Raw genomic sequence first — 17995 nt, forward strand, 5'->3', positions numbered from 1 at the left:
TGCATCCTGGCCACAGTAAGCAGTGTGGTGTTTTGTAAAATGAAAGAGACCTGAAACAAGTCATGCATCCTAGCCACAGTAAGCAGTGTGGTGTTTTGTAAAATGAAAGAGACCTGAAACAAGTCATGCATCCTGGCCACAGTAAGCAGTGTGGTGTTTTGTAAAATGAAAGAGACCTGAAACAAGTCATGCATCCTGGCCACAGTAAGCAGTGTGGTGTTTTGTAAAATGAAAGAGACCTGAAACAAGTCATGCATCCTGGCCACAGTAAGCAGTGTGGTGTTTTGTAAAATGAAAGAGACCTGAAACAAGTCATGCATCCTGGCCACAGTAAGCAGTGTGGTGTTTTGTAAAATGAAAGAGACCTGAAACAAGTCATGCATCCTGGCCACAGTAAGCAGTGTGGTGTTTTGTAAAATGAAAGAGACCTGAAACAAGTCATGCATCCTAGCCACAGTAAGCAGTGTGGTGTTTTGTAAAATGAAAGAGACCTGAAACAAGTCATGCATCCTAGCCACAGTAAGCAGTGTGGTGTTTTGTAAAATGAAAGAGACCTGAAACAAGTCATGCATCCTAGCCACAGTAAGCAGTGTGGTGTTTTGTAAAATGAAAGAGACCTGAAACAAGTCATGCATCCTGGCCACAGTAAGCAGTGTGGTGTTTTGTAAAATGAAAGAGACCTGAAACAAGTCATGCATCCTGGCCACAGTAAGCAGTGTGGTGTTTTGTAAAATGAAAGAGACCTGAAACAAGTCATGCATCCTGGCCACAGTAAGCAGTGTGGTGTTTTGTAAAATGAAAGAGACCTGAAACAAGTCATGCATCCTGGCCACAGTAAGCAGTGTGGTGTTTTGTAAAATGAAAGAGACCTGAAACAAGTCATGCATCCTGGCCACAGTGAGCAGTGTGGTGTTTTGTAAAATGTGGAAATCCAAAAACGAAGATCAGCAGCTTAGATTATCCATACATGATCCATGATGAAATAATCAAGGATATATATTAACAAGGTTACTAGGGTTAAATGTTCACCAACATGAGGCATCTAGTCACACATCAAGCACTTGGATATTTGTGCCATTTATTCCATATAAATATGGGTAGGCCAGATACACTGCACTGGATTGCTGTTGAAATGGAAAGATAGGACATAATTGGACTTGTTTATTATTTCTGTGTGCTTACACTGTACAATAATAAATTACTTTAATGTAATATATATATATATTTTATAGAAATGTGTTTTTAAACGTACCATCTAATTTATGTACCCTACACCAGTAAGGAGATTGTTGATCCTTACTGATAGTACTTCTCCAGTTGGTCTGCTGGTACACAGATATACCAGTTACTTTCTTGTTGACAACTGGACATTACAGTATTACTACCAGTTCTCAGTAATTAAAACAATGAAATAAGACTGACAGTTATCACAGTCAGGGAATTACAACTATAAATCTACATTTCATCAGCTTTTATTCTGTTTGAAAATGAATAATTCTGCATTTCATACAAACTAATACAGAAACATATGAAGCATCTGAAATGGCAACCTATCTTTGTAACAAAGAAATACACAGAGAAACCTGGGAAAATCAAAACAAGGTAATGAATCATGGATCCCAGTTTGGTTACCATTACTTGAGAAACTGAGAAAATCAAAACAAGGTAATGAATCATGGATACCAGTTTGGTCATCATTACTGTTTTTGTAATGTGTATTGGAATTCAAATATTTTAATACTTATATTACTAGTGATTTATTTCTTCAATATTTAATTAACTATTTAAACTAATTCTACCAGATTTCATGATGTTATAAACTGTTTAATATCTCCCAACATTTTGACAGTTCTCATTTAAGTTTATTTTTATGTCACTTAGATTTCAGTTTCTAAACCGTATTTAACAAAAACTATATTTTGTTTGGTGTATTGATAATGTACCTTCTATATGATACAGAACTAATGTTTTCAACACTTAAATCGTTTTGTGACACAACCAGTAGGAGAGAGAAAAACATGTGTTTTTTTTTTTACAATTACTTACAGGAAGTTTACAGAAGTACAATTTAGAAGGAAGCCTTGAACTAGAATGTAACCAAACAAGAAATATACCAAACATACATTAACAGAATGATACAACAGTCCTAGTTACAAGCTTGAAAAAAAAAGTCAAAAATGTTCAGTGACATTTAACCTACCCACTATGGTTACAATAGCTGTATTCAGTTAGGGTTATAACAAGTAAAATTACATTCTCATATATACTTATAAAGATTACATTTGCATTCCAAGCTATGGGTAAAAGTCACAAAACCTCCGATTTTTTGTATCAGCTCATATTCGCATCAAGTACAAGAAAATTCCAATACCTTGAAAAATCTGTCAGAGTATAATTTATTTTAGTTACAATAATGTTATTATGATTTGAAAACCTACAGGATACAGTAATTATTTCATTGAACAACATATCAAACTAGAGAGAGAATGAGACAATCTAATATGTAGAATCTTCTACACTGCAGTACGGTAGAATTGGCAAAGTTCCAAACTCCCCCTGTATGCAGACTGAAGAAACTGGTACAACTACAGCAAAAGGTTTTCCTTTCATCACTTTTACATCAAAAATTCAATCTACTCAGAGATAGTAACTTTTCATGACAAAGACATTTTATCTACTGAACACACATATTAATGGTTATAATATTAAAAATTATATATAGGAATTACATACTGCCAGAAACAGAATTTTCTTCTATGGTCTATATCATTCAAGATTATTAGTAACACAAGTTTAACTGTCTAACTAATATTTTCTTAATTACTGATGCAAAGACTGTACAGAGCCTTAAAACACTACAAAACAAACACTGTGCATGTGTTCTTTTAACTGAAGTCTCGATTGCGAAGAAGCATTGGTGCAATAAGACTCCAGACATACAGTAAGATACACAGCCAACTGGAGATGATTTTGACCCACATGGAGGCTTCATTTTCTGTCAGCTTCCCGTCGGCTGTGTCAGGACTTGAAGGACATAGAAAGACTATTGTCATTTTACAATGAAATGTAAGACCTATTTGTGTTCACTGTTTTTAAAATAAGCTAAACTACATTTTGAACTCATAAGTGAATAAATTTTTCTTTTTGCTTTAAGATAAGCTACGACTATTTCATAACTAGTGGACTTAAACAGTCTAAGATACACAAAATAACTTGCATGTAATTTCACTTGATTATGTCAAAAAAAACAAATCTTTGTTGTAATTCTGCCTCAAATCCTATTCAGTCAATTATAACAGTTTGTTTAAAATCAGTTTTATTGAATATTTGAAAATAATGAAACTATTTCATACTAAGTAGTTTTATGGGCAGATCTAATAATAACAGTCTAATGATTAGTTCAAATATACTGAACTCAATGATACTGGTTTGGAATAATTAGTTTTGCATACATGATGAATTTTGAAATTCTAGTCTGTAATGATTAGTTTTGTAGGTAATAATTTCATGACACCAGTATGTAATGATCAGTTTTGTGGACACAAACTTCACAATACCAGTCTGTAATGATCAGTTTTGTGGACACAAACTTCACAATACCAGTCTGTAATGATCAGTTTTGTGGACACAAACTTCACAATACCAGTCTGTAATGATCAGTTTTGTGGACACAAACTTCACAACACCAGTCTGTAATGATCAGTTTTGTGGACACAAACTTCACAACACCAGTCTGTAATGATCAGTTTTGTGGACACAAACTTCACAACACCAGTCTGTAATAATCAGTTTTGTGGACACAAACTTCACAACACCAGTCTGTAATAATCAGTTTTGTGGACACAAACTTCACAACACCAGTCTGTAATAATCAGTTTTGTGGACACAAACTTCACAACACCAGTCTGTAATGATCAGTTTTGTGGACACAAACTTCACAACACCAGTCTGTAATGATCAGTTTTGTGGACACAAACTTCACAACACCAGTATGTAATGATCAGTTTTGTGGACACAAACTTTACAATACCAGTCTGTAATGATCAGTTTTGTGGACACAAACTTCACAATACCAGTCTGTAATGATCAGTTTTGTGGACACAAACTTCACAATACCAGTCTGTAATTATCAGTTTTGTGGACACAAACTTCACAATACCAGTCTCTAATGATCAGTTTTGTGGACACAAACTTTACAATACCAGTCTGTAATGATCAGTTTTGTGGACACAAACTTCACAATACCAGTCTGTAATGATCAGTTTTGTGGACACAAACTTCACAATACCAGTCTGTAATGATCAGTTTTGTGGACACAAACTTCACAATACCAGTCTGTAATGATCAGTTTTGTGGACACAAACTTTACAATACCAGTCTGTAATGATCAGTTTTGTGGACACAAACTTTACAATACCTGTCTGTAATAATCAGTTTTGTGGACACAAAATTCACAATACCAGTATGTAATGATCGGTTTTGTGGACACAAACTTCACAACACCAGTCTGTAATGATCAGTTTTGTGGACACAAACTTCACAACACCAGTCTGTAATGATCAGTTTTGTGGACACAAACTTCACAACACCAGTCTGTAATGATCAGTTTTGTGGACACAAACTTCACAACACCAGTCTGTAATAATCAGTTTTGTGGACACAAACTTCACAACACCAGTCTGTAATGATCGGTTTTGTGGACACAAACTTCACAACACCAGTCTGTAATGATCAGTTTTGTGGACACAAACTTCACAACACCAGTCTCTAATAATCAGTTTTGTGGACACAAACTTCACAATACCAGTCTGTAATGATCAGTTTTGTGGACACAAACTTCACAATACCAGTCTCTAATAATCAGTTTTGTGGACACAAACTTCACAATACCAGTATGTAATGATCAGTTTTGTGGACACAAACTTCACAATACCAGTCTGTAATGATCAGTTTTGTGGACACAAACTTCACAATACCAGTCTCTAATAATCAGTTTTGTGGACACAAACTTCACAATACCAGTCTGTAATGATCAGTTTTGTGGACACAAACTTCACAACACCAGTCTGTAATGATCAGTTTTGTGGACACAAACTTCACAACACCAGTATGTAATGATCGGTTTTGTGGACACAAACTTTACAATACCAGTCTGTAATGATCAGTTTTGTGGACACAAACTTCACAATACCAGTCTGTAATGATCAGTTTTGTGGACACAAACTTCACAACACCAGTATGTAATGATCGGTTTTGTGGACACAAACTTTACAATACCAGTCTGTAATGATCAGTTTTGTGGACACAAACTTCACAATACCAGTCTGTAATGATCAATTTTGTGGACACAAACTTCACAACACCAGTATGTAATGATCGGTTTTGTGGACACAAACTTTACAATACCAGTCTGTAATGATCAGTTTTGTGGACACAAACTTCACAACACCAGTCTGTAATAATCAGTTTTGTGGACACAAACTTAACAACACCAGTATGTAATGATCGGTTTTGTGGACACAAACTTTACAATACCAGTCTGTAATAATCAGTTTTGTGGACACAAACTTCACAACACCAGTATGTAATGATCGGTTTTGTGGACACAAACTTTACAATACCAGTCTGTAATGATCAGTTTTGTGGACACAAACTTCACAATACCAGTCTGTAATGATCAGTTTTGTGGACACAAACTTCACAATACCAGTCTATAATGATCAGTTCAGTGAACAAGTTGAATCCAATATAAGCTCAAAATGACTAGCAAGTTGAACTTACCGAAACCAATTTGTGAGAGTCATCATTACATACAGAGAAGCGAGAGCAAACATCAAATGAAAGAAAGACCAGCTGTATGAAACACAATCCTCTTCATTGTCCCAAACATGTTTATCCTCATTACTGCCTCCAGATTCCACTATATATAATATAAGCATCATATACACTTTGTAATATTAAAAACTTTAGAAACAACTTACAAATCAGCTACAATATGTTCTTTACTTCATGTTTACAATGAATAATCAGAGAAACACTTGTACACTAAACGTACTCTGACATTTACACCTTTAACGCCATCACTAAATGGCTCATACAATTGCTGTTATATTCATCACACAACAACAAAATTTTCTGGCCACTATTTTAATAATGCAACTTTTTATTAAGAATATAATTTTCACACCACAGTTCAAAGAGGTAAAAATCATAACATTACACAACAATTGATTTCATCATCCACAAATTTAAGAGCAATACGACTTGTGAAGGTAAGACAAGTTTTAAGACAGATAATATATTATTCTTTATTCTAACAGAGTTAAAAGATATCCATAATTTCACAGCTTTATCATCAACAGTGCTGGATGGTAATAAAGTTGAAAACTGTAATTCTCATCTGATTGTGGTATTGGTTACATTACTTGTTGTATACTTCTGTGTTCGTGTTTCATGTTAGAAGTTATGATAGAAGGAAGAGTGGACTTGGAATGTTCAAATCTTTGTATGTAACTGATAACATGTAAACAATATTTAATGCAGTTATAATGTCAAAGTACTCATCATAACCAAATACACATTTAAAGATTTGTAGCAGTTGTATCTAATATATGTAACATTACTTCATACTGATTTTAATTGTATAAAAAACATGAAACACTTTGAAAAGTACATTATACGATTTGAGAGTGAAAACATACATTTCAAGACACAATATTATAAAATCACAAAAACTTTATTAAAACTGAGTAATGTAGTTTGGTGCATTTCATTAGCAAGTTTTGGTTAACATCTTTCTAATAATATTTATCATTTTAACACATTATGGCAAGTAAATCCAATACTAAAAGTCTTAACTCTTTGTAAAGACCTCCAGTAATGAAAAAATTATGTGCTTTGATTCTAATAAAACTTTTATTCAATTTCAAACCCTAATAGTTAATTCTACCATACATGGCATTTCATGAACAACATAGTTCCTGGTCTGTATACTAAAACTTGAAAAATGCAAGAAATACCGAACACCTCAGCTGCCACAAAATAATACAACGCTCAATTAATCAGAGAAAGAAGTGACTTGAAGATATTGCAAGTGAACAAGGTTGCCACAAAACATTTTTTTTAAATTAATCCAGTTTTTGTTTGGCAAGACCTCATCAACAACGTGGTCTTGATAGCTTTCTCAAGAAAAAAAATGTTTGCAACTTTTCAGAAGTAACCAACTACTCTTCTCACTATGGACATCCTCTACTGTGCATGTCAAGGTTTTTAGTGAGTTACATTCAAAATGTAATTAAACCAGTTCTTTCTGTTCATGTTATACCAATTAGTATAAATACAATCTTAGCTAATAATCCATATTTTAATAATATACAAGTTTTAACTCCTTAATTCTATAAGGCAATATTTAAAAGACTGAATTTTCCACACGATAAACATATTTTTTTCTCTAGGCATCCCCTTGTCTCTGTCTATTTCTCACTTCTACAAAAAGTGCAACCACGTTTGCCCATCAGCTGTGTGGTTTTTTTCTTAGCCACGTTTGAACTGAAGAAGCGGGATTCTATGAACCTAATGCGAGGCCAATCAAACTAATTGTCATCAGGTTTACCTCATATTCAACTGTAAGGCAGCTTGTTTCATCTGAATATATGATATTTATTATTCAAAACCTTCCTTCTGCCTCTGCAGAGCAACAGTACTGATGACATCTTTTAGCCTTTTGTACAGTTCTTGGAATCTCATGATCATGGCAATTTTGTAGGACATTTTCCACATAGTCATGAAAATCATTAATGCTGATTTTGTGATGAAAGAGCTTCCTGAATCAATACAAATTTTCTTAAGCAGCTTCCAAAGGGACAATGTCATCAGTATTCCAAGAATCTAGTTCAAGTGTGTTTACCAGTTCATGAATTTTATTGTCGTTTTAAGTTATCACATCAATCATATTTTTATTACTGCTTCCAGTAGTTTTTGATGAGGAAGGCCTACATATCTTTGGTGTTCAACAAACTCAATATTCCTAAAGGCTTCAGAAGCAATGGTTTCTCCAATTTTCTTTTCAAAGGTTCCCATACTTCATTTTATTACTGCTTCCAGTAGTTTTTGATGAGGAAGGCCTACATATCTTTGGTGTTCAACAAACTCAATATTCCTAAAGGCTTCAGAAGCAATGGTTTCTCCAATTTTCTTTTCAAAGGTTCCCATACTTCATTTTATTACTGCTTCCAGTAGTTTTTGATGAGGAAGGCCTACGTATCTTTGGTGTTCAACAAACTCAATATTCCTAAAGGCTTCAGAAGCAATGGTTTCTCCAATTTTCTTTTCAAAGGTTCCCATATTTTATTTGAGCATTTCAAATGCCTTAATGGCCCTTTTTATTAGTTTTTCAGCTCTTGCTAAATTTAAATTTCTGGCTTGAAGGGCATTAGAAAGTAAAGACATTTCTTGTAGTATATCCATCCTTATTGCTAAATCCTTCAGAAAGAAGTTGTTACAAAGATGGCTAGCCATTCCTGAATATTTTTTCTCAGTGGAAAAATATTTGTATAATGGATAAGCAGGCCATACAACAAATGTTGATCTCAGGCTGCAAGCAGCCCATCTTCGTCCCAAAATTCTACCAATCTTCAGAATTTCTATTCCAATTTATTCCAAAATGTTGAAAAGTTCCATCTGGTTTTTGTTTGATTGGTAAAGGATTGTGTAGATTTTATCTATGAACACTCTGAAGTGATTCACTTGTTTTATATCAGTGACAGAATTATCTAAAATGAGTTGCAAGCAGTGATTTTAGCAATCCCAAATTACGATGTCAGGAAAATCATTTTTATACTTAGTGCTCACCCCTGACTTGCAACCAAAGCATTACATTTTTCAAATATCCACTATCAAATCCTGCATCATGCACACTATTGAATGGAGATGTGTATATAGTTTCAATATCCTGTCCTTTCAACTCAACCAAATCAAGAAACATTATTGGCAACAGATCTCAATCCTCAACCTTTACAAAAAATATGATCACTGGTTTACTAGATACGATTGAAGCTTCATCAGTGATGACAGTTTTAAATTTTGTTCAATAGTTTTGGTAAATATTTCATTGTAAATTTCCTTTGCCATGTGATCAACTATTTTAACAGCAGTTTTCCAAGAATGGATATCCACTCCTGTGTCCAACCCATTTTTAATTTGTCGCTCAATCTCATCTTGAATGTCAGAATGATCTGTTTTGTTTTGCTACACTGTAGATTGTATTAAAAACTTCACATGGTTTATTTTATCTAGGTATTCAGTAATTGCATCATCTGCACAATCTTTCAATTCCTTTGCACATATATTGTGTGCATTCAATAAAAAATGTTCATTCATGTTTTTCCTGAGAGATGGTTGCTGGACAGTTTTAGTTCAATACTGTATCTTCTCCATTCCATCTATACCTGAATTACCTTCATCTTTATGGAACCAAATTCAATGCAGTAATCACAACCAAGTTTCTTGCTGTGAACAACCAATCCATCGTATTTCCTCTTGGCCTGCTTCATACTCTAGCAGTCCAGGAGAGCAGTTTCTGGATCTTCAACATCTCTAGTTTGTGAAGTAGTAGAAACAGATGTTTTCATCACTTCTTGGAGTCACTGGTATTAGATGTTCAATTGGATCTTGCTTTGAAGTTTGTTCTTAGGGTTTTTCTTACAAACTCCAGTATATCATGTTGCTGCTTCCTTTTAGTGGCTGAAGTCTGAAATGCCAAAATTCCTTTATTCAAAAATAAATGTGTTAATATAACTTCTTATTGAACTTTCACCACAAGGGCTAAAAATACAAATTATTTTATAATTATTTTTATAAATTTTCATATGAAAACTATTTTTATAATCATCTGTTTATATGCCACCAAAAAAAATTAAAAAACAAAATTAATTTAATATTTAACTGTTTTTGCAAATAGTTTATAGGTGACTGTTCTGCTTACATAAGGAATCTTATGGTAAGTAAATACCAACAAACAAATATAGTGAAATATAGTTTTAACAAGCCAAACAATTATAACACATATGTAGTACTGTGGTGTTACAGTTCACGTTTATATCTATTATTGATATAGTTTGTTTTATTTGAGTATTAGTCTACTTGGCCTAATATCAAAATTTCATATCCTGTCAATATGAAAACACAAGTAAAGAGAGATTCAGTGTCCCAAGAAAAACAAGAGATGTATTTTATTCCCTTAGACAGTCAGACACCATCATGTACTACATTTAACATTTTAGGTAATACGGATATTAAAATAACTTGTTCATGTCTGAATAAATTAAATGTTTAAGTGGCACAAAATTGCCTTTAAAAAGGTAAGGGTCAACACTTTTAACCAACTAGTACTGAAAAGATCAACAATGAAAATGTCACTCCAGGTTAAATATCCAATTCGTGAACTTTTAATTTTGCTCTAGAATAGTAAAACCTACAAAATAACATTACGCCTCACAGTTTAACGTTAATAGTATGAAAGCCTACACATATTACATCATTTCTCAAACTCACCTTCTTTTGTCTGTTCCAGGTATGATAGATAATTGACACCAAATGTTCACACAGGGAAATGCAGGCCTACATTAGTTTATAGCAATTCTCTTCTTCCTTGATTTAAGAGGGCTGATCTGTCACTTGTAGAAGCCCATGCAAATCCAGCCTCAAACGTTATCTTACTAATTTACAACTGGGTTATTGCGTGTAACCTTACGTAGCAAGAATTCCAAGAGTAACAGTCAATACGTTGTACATCTAGCATCAGAGCTGGTAAGAACCAGTTGAGAGAACTCGTGAAATTTTAAGAACCGGTTCTTATGAACCAGTTGAATCCCACCACTGTATGGTTGGTCCTTGGCACCAATCCAATATTAAAAGAGTTCATACCTGGCTCAATACTAAATGTGCATTGCATGTACTATAGGTTTATATTCTAGTCTAGTTGGCAAGGTTGCAGGCACTGACAGGGTGAATTTCTGATATCATGAACAAATTACTAAGAAGTGTACGTGTATGGAAGATCACAAACAATTTGATAAAACACTGTACTTTAGTGGGGTTTTAGTGTTTTCAGACCAAAATAGCAGAGCCAAAAGTTTCATTTTATGACTAATATCCAAGTTAGAAACAATTGTGTCAAAGTTTTCTGAGTTATGATGTCCTTGTATTTACTTATTTAGAATTGTGTAGTAAAGTCCAAAAGTCAAGAACAAACAACATATTCATTGAACGAAGTGTTAAACTCTAAAGCCACTAAAACAGATATTCAGTTTTCATCAGCAATCTCAACACAAACTTATATCCGCTGAGAAAAAAGGCTTAATATGAAACACATTATACCACATTTCATGTTAATATGAAACGTTATACCACATTTCATGTCAATATCAAACATGTTATACCACATTTCATGTCAATATCAAACATGTTATACCACATTTCATGTCAATATAAAACATGTTATACCACATTTCATGTTAATATGAAACGTTATACCACATTTCACGTTAATATGAAACATGTTATACCACATTTCATGTTAATATGAAACGTTATACCACATTTCACGTTAATATGAAACATGTTATACCACATTTCATGTCAATATGAAACATGTTATACCACATTTCATGTCAATATGAAACATGTTATACCACATTTCATGTCAATATCAAACATGTTATACCACATTTCATGTCAATATGAAACATGTTATACCACATTTCATGTTAATATGAAACGTTATACCACATTTCACGTTAATATGAAACATGTTATACCACATTTCATGTCAATATCAAACATGTTATACCACATTTCATGTCAATATGAAACATGTTATACCACATTTCATGTCAATATCAAACATGTTATACCACATTTCATGTTAATATGAAACACGTTATACCTCATTAAGTCAATATCAAGCACTTTATAATACTAGTTATACAGTTACAAATTAGCTTAGATATTTCATGTAAGAACCTAATTTTCTCATTTTGTTACTGAATCCACAAATTAAGTCAGATATCATTGACTTTATAACACAGGCACACACATATAAAACATGAGAAAGGGAAAGCAGAAATTATCAGAAGAAAACAAATATGAAAATGAACAGGTCATACCTTCATCATCAACCAATCGTGATGCTCCTTTGGCTGGCCAGATATATGAGGGAAAATGGAGGAAATAACCAATTATCAAAGATATTTATTGTCACTTCAGGCTTTCAGTAACGTCTGAAATCATATCTACCCTAACTAAATCAATCTTTATCTACATGTCATGCAACAAAAATATTACAGTGTTATTAAACTTTCACAATCTCAAAACACATGTGCAAAAGAATAATGTATATTTTAATGACAGGTTTAACTATTCATGAGCCTTCATCTTTATTATAACAAAACTTCTGTACTGTGTAAACAAACCTCACACAAAATTCTTACAATAATTCTTACATATCAGCTTCAACAAATTAAACTCTTAAGCATGTTTGTCCCCAAAGGTTCCTACTTAAGAGAATGTTACATAAACTAATAATGACATTTTCAGCGAGTTAGATGCACAACAAAGTCTGGTCAATATAACATTAGCAGGAAGTTGATCACTGTTTTTTTTAAACTGTCATAATAAAATGAAACAACAGTTGATGTACATAGTTTAATGAAATACAAATAAAAATACACAATTTCTAATTGACTGTTATAAAATGAAATATTTCACTTTGTACCCTTAGTTTTATTATAAACAAGAATCTCAGACAAGAATTTATTTTTACTAAATGATAGTTCATATCTTTTACAAACTACCGATTCAACTGTTTGTTAACATGAAAATTAGTTTATGTTCTTTAACCCTTTCTTTATGGGTCAAGGTAATATATTCGGTTTTATTTATTTTTATAATGTATTATTAGTGTTATTAATGTGTAATAAATCAGAAATGTCAATCTATTATTTAAGAACAACCCTAGCAATCACTTAACCCTATCACAATGGGTCAAGGGTCAAGGCCATGTCATCACATTTGTTAACTTGCATTTAAAATGTTATTGAACTATTAATTTATGAATTATGACAATAAGTTTGGTATTAAATAGTACAATATAATTCAAGTTTTCATAATATACATTATTTAACTTATTTTAAAAGATCACACCTAAATATTGAGTTTTGTGAGTCACGTGGCATTTTGAATGCAGCACTGGTTAAAATTAGATGTTTGTCACTCCAAAATACTAAGCACACAATTTCATAGAAATTAGAAACTCAAACTACCAATATTGACAAGCTAGAATATAAAATAAAAACATCACATCTTATTTTGTTGAGATATTGGTTACGTACTGAATCAAACACAGTAACCATACCCACATCTTTCCATTTTTTAGAAATGGTCCATAAAACCCACATTTCAATATGACATGTAAATAACCAAGTAATAGTTCAGTGTTCTCAGCCATTTTAATCTGTTAAAAGACTACCACATTCTTTCAAACTAAGACTTCAAGGAGGTAGGTTGCATCTTTAGTTTGCTCAAAGGTTCATATTGTTTTACCTAAACACACCTTAGTTACAAAGCTTGATGAATTATAGTGGAATTCTATTGTATCAGTAATTTATGTTTTTGGTTATTAAACTGTACATATAAAACCTAAAAAAAAAAAATAATTCACATCCTTCTTGTGCAAAATTTTTAAAGATATATCAGGTCCAACAACATAATGTTTCATAATTTAACTGGTTTTCTACCTAATTCATAGGTACCTAAAAATAGGTAGAACTATTCAGCTTGAGTCTGAACAACATGATGGATAATGATGAAACCAACACCAAATATCTACAGAGTGTTCGGAAAGTCACTGTGCAGTTATATATTTATTAACAGACATGTTTCAATGTAGAATACAGGAGGTAAGTATGAATAACAATTATAAACAATGTTGAAAGTGACCCCTGTTGGCATCAATACAGGCCTGGATTCTTCTTATTTTGTTTCTAAACACCACTATCAGTTGCTGGCTTGAAATAGACTGAATAGACATATGATTACAAAACTGCACAGTAACTTTCCGAACACCCTGTACAAACATTCTTGCAAGGAAAGGATTTTTCTCTTTCTATTGGTTAGAAATTATCTAACAGCAATGTTAGTGAAAATTACAATTTTTTTAAAAGACAGAATGGTACAGGAGGGGGTGTGTGTGTGTCATGTAGACTTGAATTTGTTTTAAATCTAACACAAGAAAGAAGATTGGAGACTTACTTTATATTATAGCTTGTAAATACCTGTATTATGAGTTTTTAATTTGTCGAACACACCAACACCAAGAAAATCAAAAATGGGCTGTTCAGAAATCATTGGCAGCACAACCCAGACATGTTGAGATTGATTATTTATTCAAGTATTTCCTCTTGAAATTAGGGGATTAAAATGCAAGTAATACAAAAATTTGAATTAGAAACTATGTTTTGATGCCAAGCTCATTGCATACAGTAAAGTTATTTGCTTAAGTGTTGAATGTAGCTCTGTAAAAGATCACAACACATGCAATTCAACCCTGCAATAAATACAAAATTAATAAAACAAAAATATAACATAAAATTCAAAAAAGAGAGAACCACATTAAACATGAGAAATTATAAAATAAAAACTGGATTTTAAGTTTGTCGTTATCTTCGGGGTATGGGGAAATAATTCCCATATTTACCAATAAAAACAAAACCCTGTAACCCAAGCACATTTGAAAAATGGAAATATCCTCCTGAGGGACAATGTTTACCATCAGTAGTTTATCAAGGTTAGTGTTTAGTTCCTTTACATTTCTTGCTCTGTTCACAAGTTATTTGGTTGATTTAGTGTTTTATGGCACAAAGCAGCTAGACTGTCTGTGCCAAACATCCAGTAAAAGGTAAAAATTAAAGTAAATTTAGTAAAATTCATAAAAGAAAATTAAGGTAAAACAAAACAAAATTGAAAAACAACATAAATAGCATTAAAACCAATTTTTACATCTGGTGTATAACGTTTATACGTTATTATAATAATTATAATTATTATAACCCGCCAGGAAGACGAACAGGTAAGTACAAAAACCACCATGTCACCTGAAGTTAGTTGTTCCTGTCCTGGTTCCAAGTTATTTGAAGTTATGGCCATTTGTGAAAAGTAATAAAAGTTTTAAAAGACATGCAGCAAAATTTTAATAATAACTCGCCAGGATGACTAACGGGTAGCTCAAACAGCAGCATTAGTCACCTGAAGTTAAGCTGTTCCAGTCCTGGTTTCGATTTATGTAACGTTACAGCCATTTTCTAAGTTCAAATCAAATTAGATGTACTTTGATTCTTAAAAAGGAACCACATTTAAAAAGGTTTAATGTATAAATTAAAATCTTAAATGACATTAAAAAGATTAATGGCCTTTAAAAAACTAAAAACTTTACCAAGGTGGACAGTGTCATCATCACCAATACCACTGTCTAACGTTACAGACAAACCTTGTGGTAGAACATGTTTAAGATGGTGCCATCGTTGAGAGTCATAACGATGGCAAGAAAGTAAAATGTGGTGTATTGTGGTCTGAGTGTTACACAGACTACACACTGGTGCATCAGTTTCGGATAAAAGAAAACGATGAGTTAAAAAACTGTGACCAATGCGTAGTCTAGTTAGAACAACTTCCTCCTTCCAATCCTTACAGAAGCAAGATGGCCAAAGTCCAATATAGGGTTTTATTTGGAAAAGCTTGTTTTTGCATTGCTCACTCCAAGTTGACTGCCAGCTAGCATGGAGCTGAGCCTTGAATACCGGACCATAGTCCATATATGAGACAGGCACAGCAGTGACAGTGCCAGATCAGATAGACTTCGCTGTGGTATTGGCGAGCTTGTTCCCACAAATACTAACGTGGCCCAGTATCCAGAAAAACTGGATAGAAGTAGATGTTGAAAAGAAATAGGCCAGTCAGTTTTGAATATCAGTGAGAACAGGGTGTGAACCAATATGAATAAATTTCAGGGCCAGCAGAGAACTAAGAGAGTCAGTATAAATAGTGCAGTCGGAGTACTGCTCAGCTTCATTATGATCCAGGGCAAGAGATATGGCGTACAGTTCAGCAATGAACACAGAAGCTATAGAGGGGGATTCTGCATGCAACTACCAAACCACAACAAATAATAGCAGAGCCCACAGAGTCACCTGATTTCAAACCATCTGTATAAATATGACTGGAAGGATGGTATGGAAGATTTTCAGCAAATAACAGACAGTATATCCAATCAGGAGTGTCTGCATTTCTCAGATGATTAAAGATAGGTCACAATTGGAGACTGTAATAAGCCATGGTGGGATGGACTGACCAGTGGATACAGTAATGTTATCCATGGACAGACCTAATTCATCCAACTGCACCTGTATATGAAGGCCAAACTCACATGAACTTCGAATCTCCTGTCCATTAAAACATTTTTAATAAAAATGGGAAAATGGCCACGTAACCCCATATATATGGAGGTCTCGCAAAATGCCATACCTCCAGTTTGTATCATAAGCATTCTGAATGTCAAAGAATATTGATACAAGATGTTGCTGTTTGAGAAAGGCTTCTCTGATCAACATTTCAAGTCGAATCAGGTGGTCCATGGTGGAGAGCTGTCATTGAAACCCACACTGGGTGGGCAAGAGTAGGCTGTTTGATTCAAGGAACCAAACACGACGAGCATTAACCATCCTCTCTAAGGTCTTACAGAGACAGCTTGTCAAAGCAATTGGACAGTAGTTTGAAGGAATCTTGGGATCCTTCCCCGGCTTAGAGAAAGGTAAGATGACAGTCTGGCACCAGGCATCATGAAAAACATTTTCCTGTCAGGTCCAGTAAAAACAATCAGAAGAATAGCATGAGAAGCAGGAGATAGATGGCACAGCATGTCATAGTGTACATCATCAGGTCCAACCGATGTACTGCCAGACCGATGAAGGGCCAGTTGGAGTTCCATCAATGTAAAGGAACGATTATAGTCATAAAAACAATCAGCTTGAAAGGAAAGAAATGATTGCTCTGCCCAAGTCTTGATGGCTAAAAAGATGGAGAATGAAGCAGAAATGCTAGATATCTGGCAAAAGCTTTCACCCAGAGTATCAGCTTCTTCCTGGCCATCAGAGTGCAAAATTGAGAAGAAGAGAGAGGTGTAACCTCTATAGGTATATCCCCAGCTGCCTTTGAATTCAAGGAGTTCACTGTGTTGAGATGTGGATGTTTCCACCAAAATGTCACCAGATCAAAACTTCTTTACTGACTCTGGAGAGCCAGCAAATCCCTCCAATCCCTTCTGAATAAAAAAGGGAACATTTGTCCTAAAGGTTTGTCTGAAAGAGAGTGTAGGATAAGAAAATGAGGTAAAACAGGTTGTACAGATGTTGAATATTGCTGCTCAAAAACTTCAAGACGTGGTCATTTACTTCTAGACTGTTCTCCAATATTTTATTTCAATTTTTATTTGGAATATCCATAATATAAAAAGGGAAATTTGGTGCCCACTGATCCCACCCACTATGGAGCCCTTTAAGTAGATGCACTACAATGTCAAACAAGAACACTGCAGCAATGTTAGGGATTTGTGAGCACTATACCCAAACACCAGCATTTGATACAATGTCCACAACACCTGTTGAGAACATCCAACACTGGTACTTGATTGACCCTCGCCCAAGTGGACCAGCTGACTGACCCAAAGGGGGGGCCACCCCAAGGCTGCCCGTCTACAGGAATTCAAAGCCAAAGTTGTGTGTTAGGATTGTACCCCTCAACCACCAGGATCCTCTCCTCACCTTCACGGGTCGCCACGCATGGCAAACACGTGGGTGATGTTTAGATCCCAGAGAAGGTAAACTGAAAGAACCTTCCCTGGGAGGTCCCCTCACCACGTACAGGAATCCACACTGAGGAGCTGTTC

The 17995-nt window shown here is 34.0% G+C and overlaps 1 protein-coding gene across 2 annotated transcripts in view; it reads right to left on the reverse strand.

The window, feature by feature from the left end:
- Positions 1–1456: 1456 nt before the first annotated feature.
- The window catches only part of LOC143246697 (putative serine incorporator), an 86661-nt gene continuing 70122 nt past the window's right edge, over positions 1457–17995 (reverse strand). Inside the window, exons 11-13 of one of the 2 annotated variants that reach the window (XM_076493785.1) lie at positions 12165–12197; positions 5782–5920; positions 1457–3024 (exon numbers count right to left, since the gene is read on the reverse strand). In XM_076493785.1, coding sequence (XP_076349900.1) covers positions 2886–3024; positions 5782–5920; positions 12165–12197 — 311 coding nt within the window. In that variant the 3' untranslated portion in view covers positions 1457–2885. The remainder of the gene's footprint in view (positions 3025–5781; positions 5921–12164; positions 12198–17995) is intronic. The other variant, XM_076493786.1, reaches the window with a different exon arrangement.

Source organism: Tachypleus tridentatus, chromosome 3, assembly GCF_004210375.1.
Source record: "Tachypleus tridentatus isolate NWPU-2018 chromosome 3, ASM421037v1, whole genome shotgun sequence".
Lineage (NCBI taxonomy): Eukaryota > Metazoa > Arthropoda > Merostomata > Xiphosura > Limulidae > Tachypleus > Tachypleus tridentatus.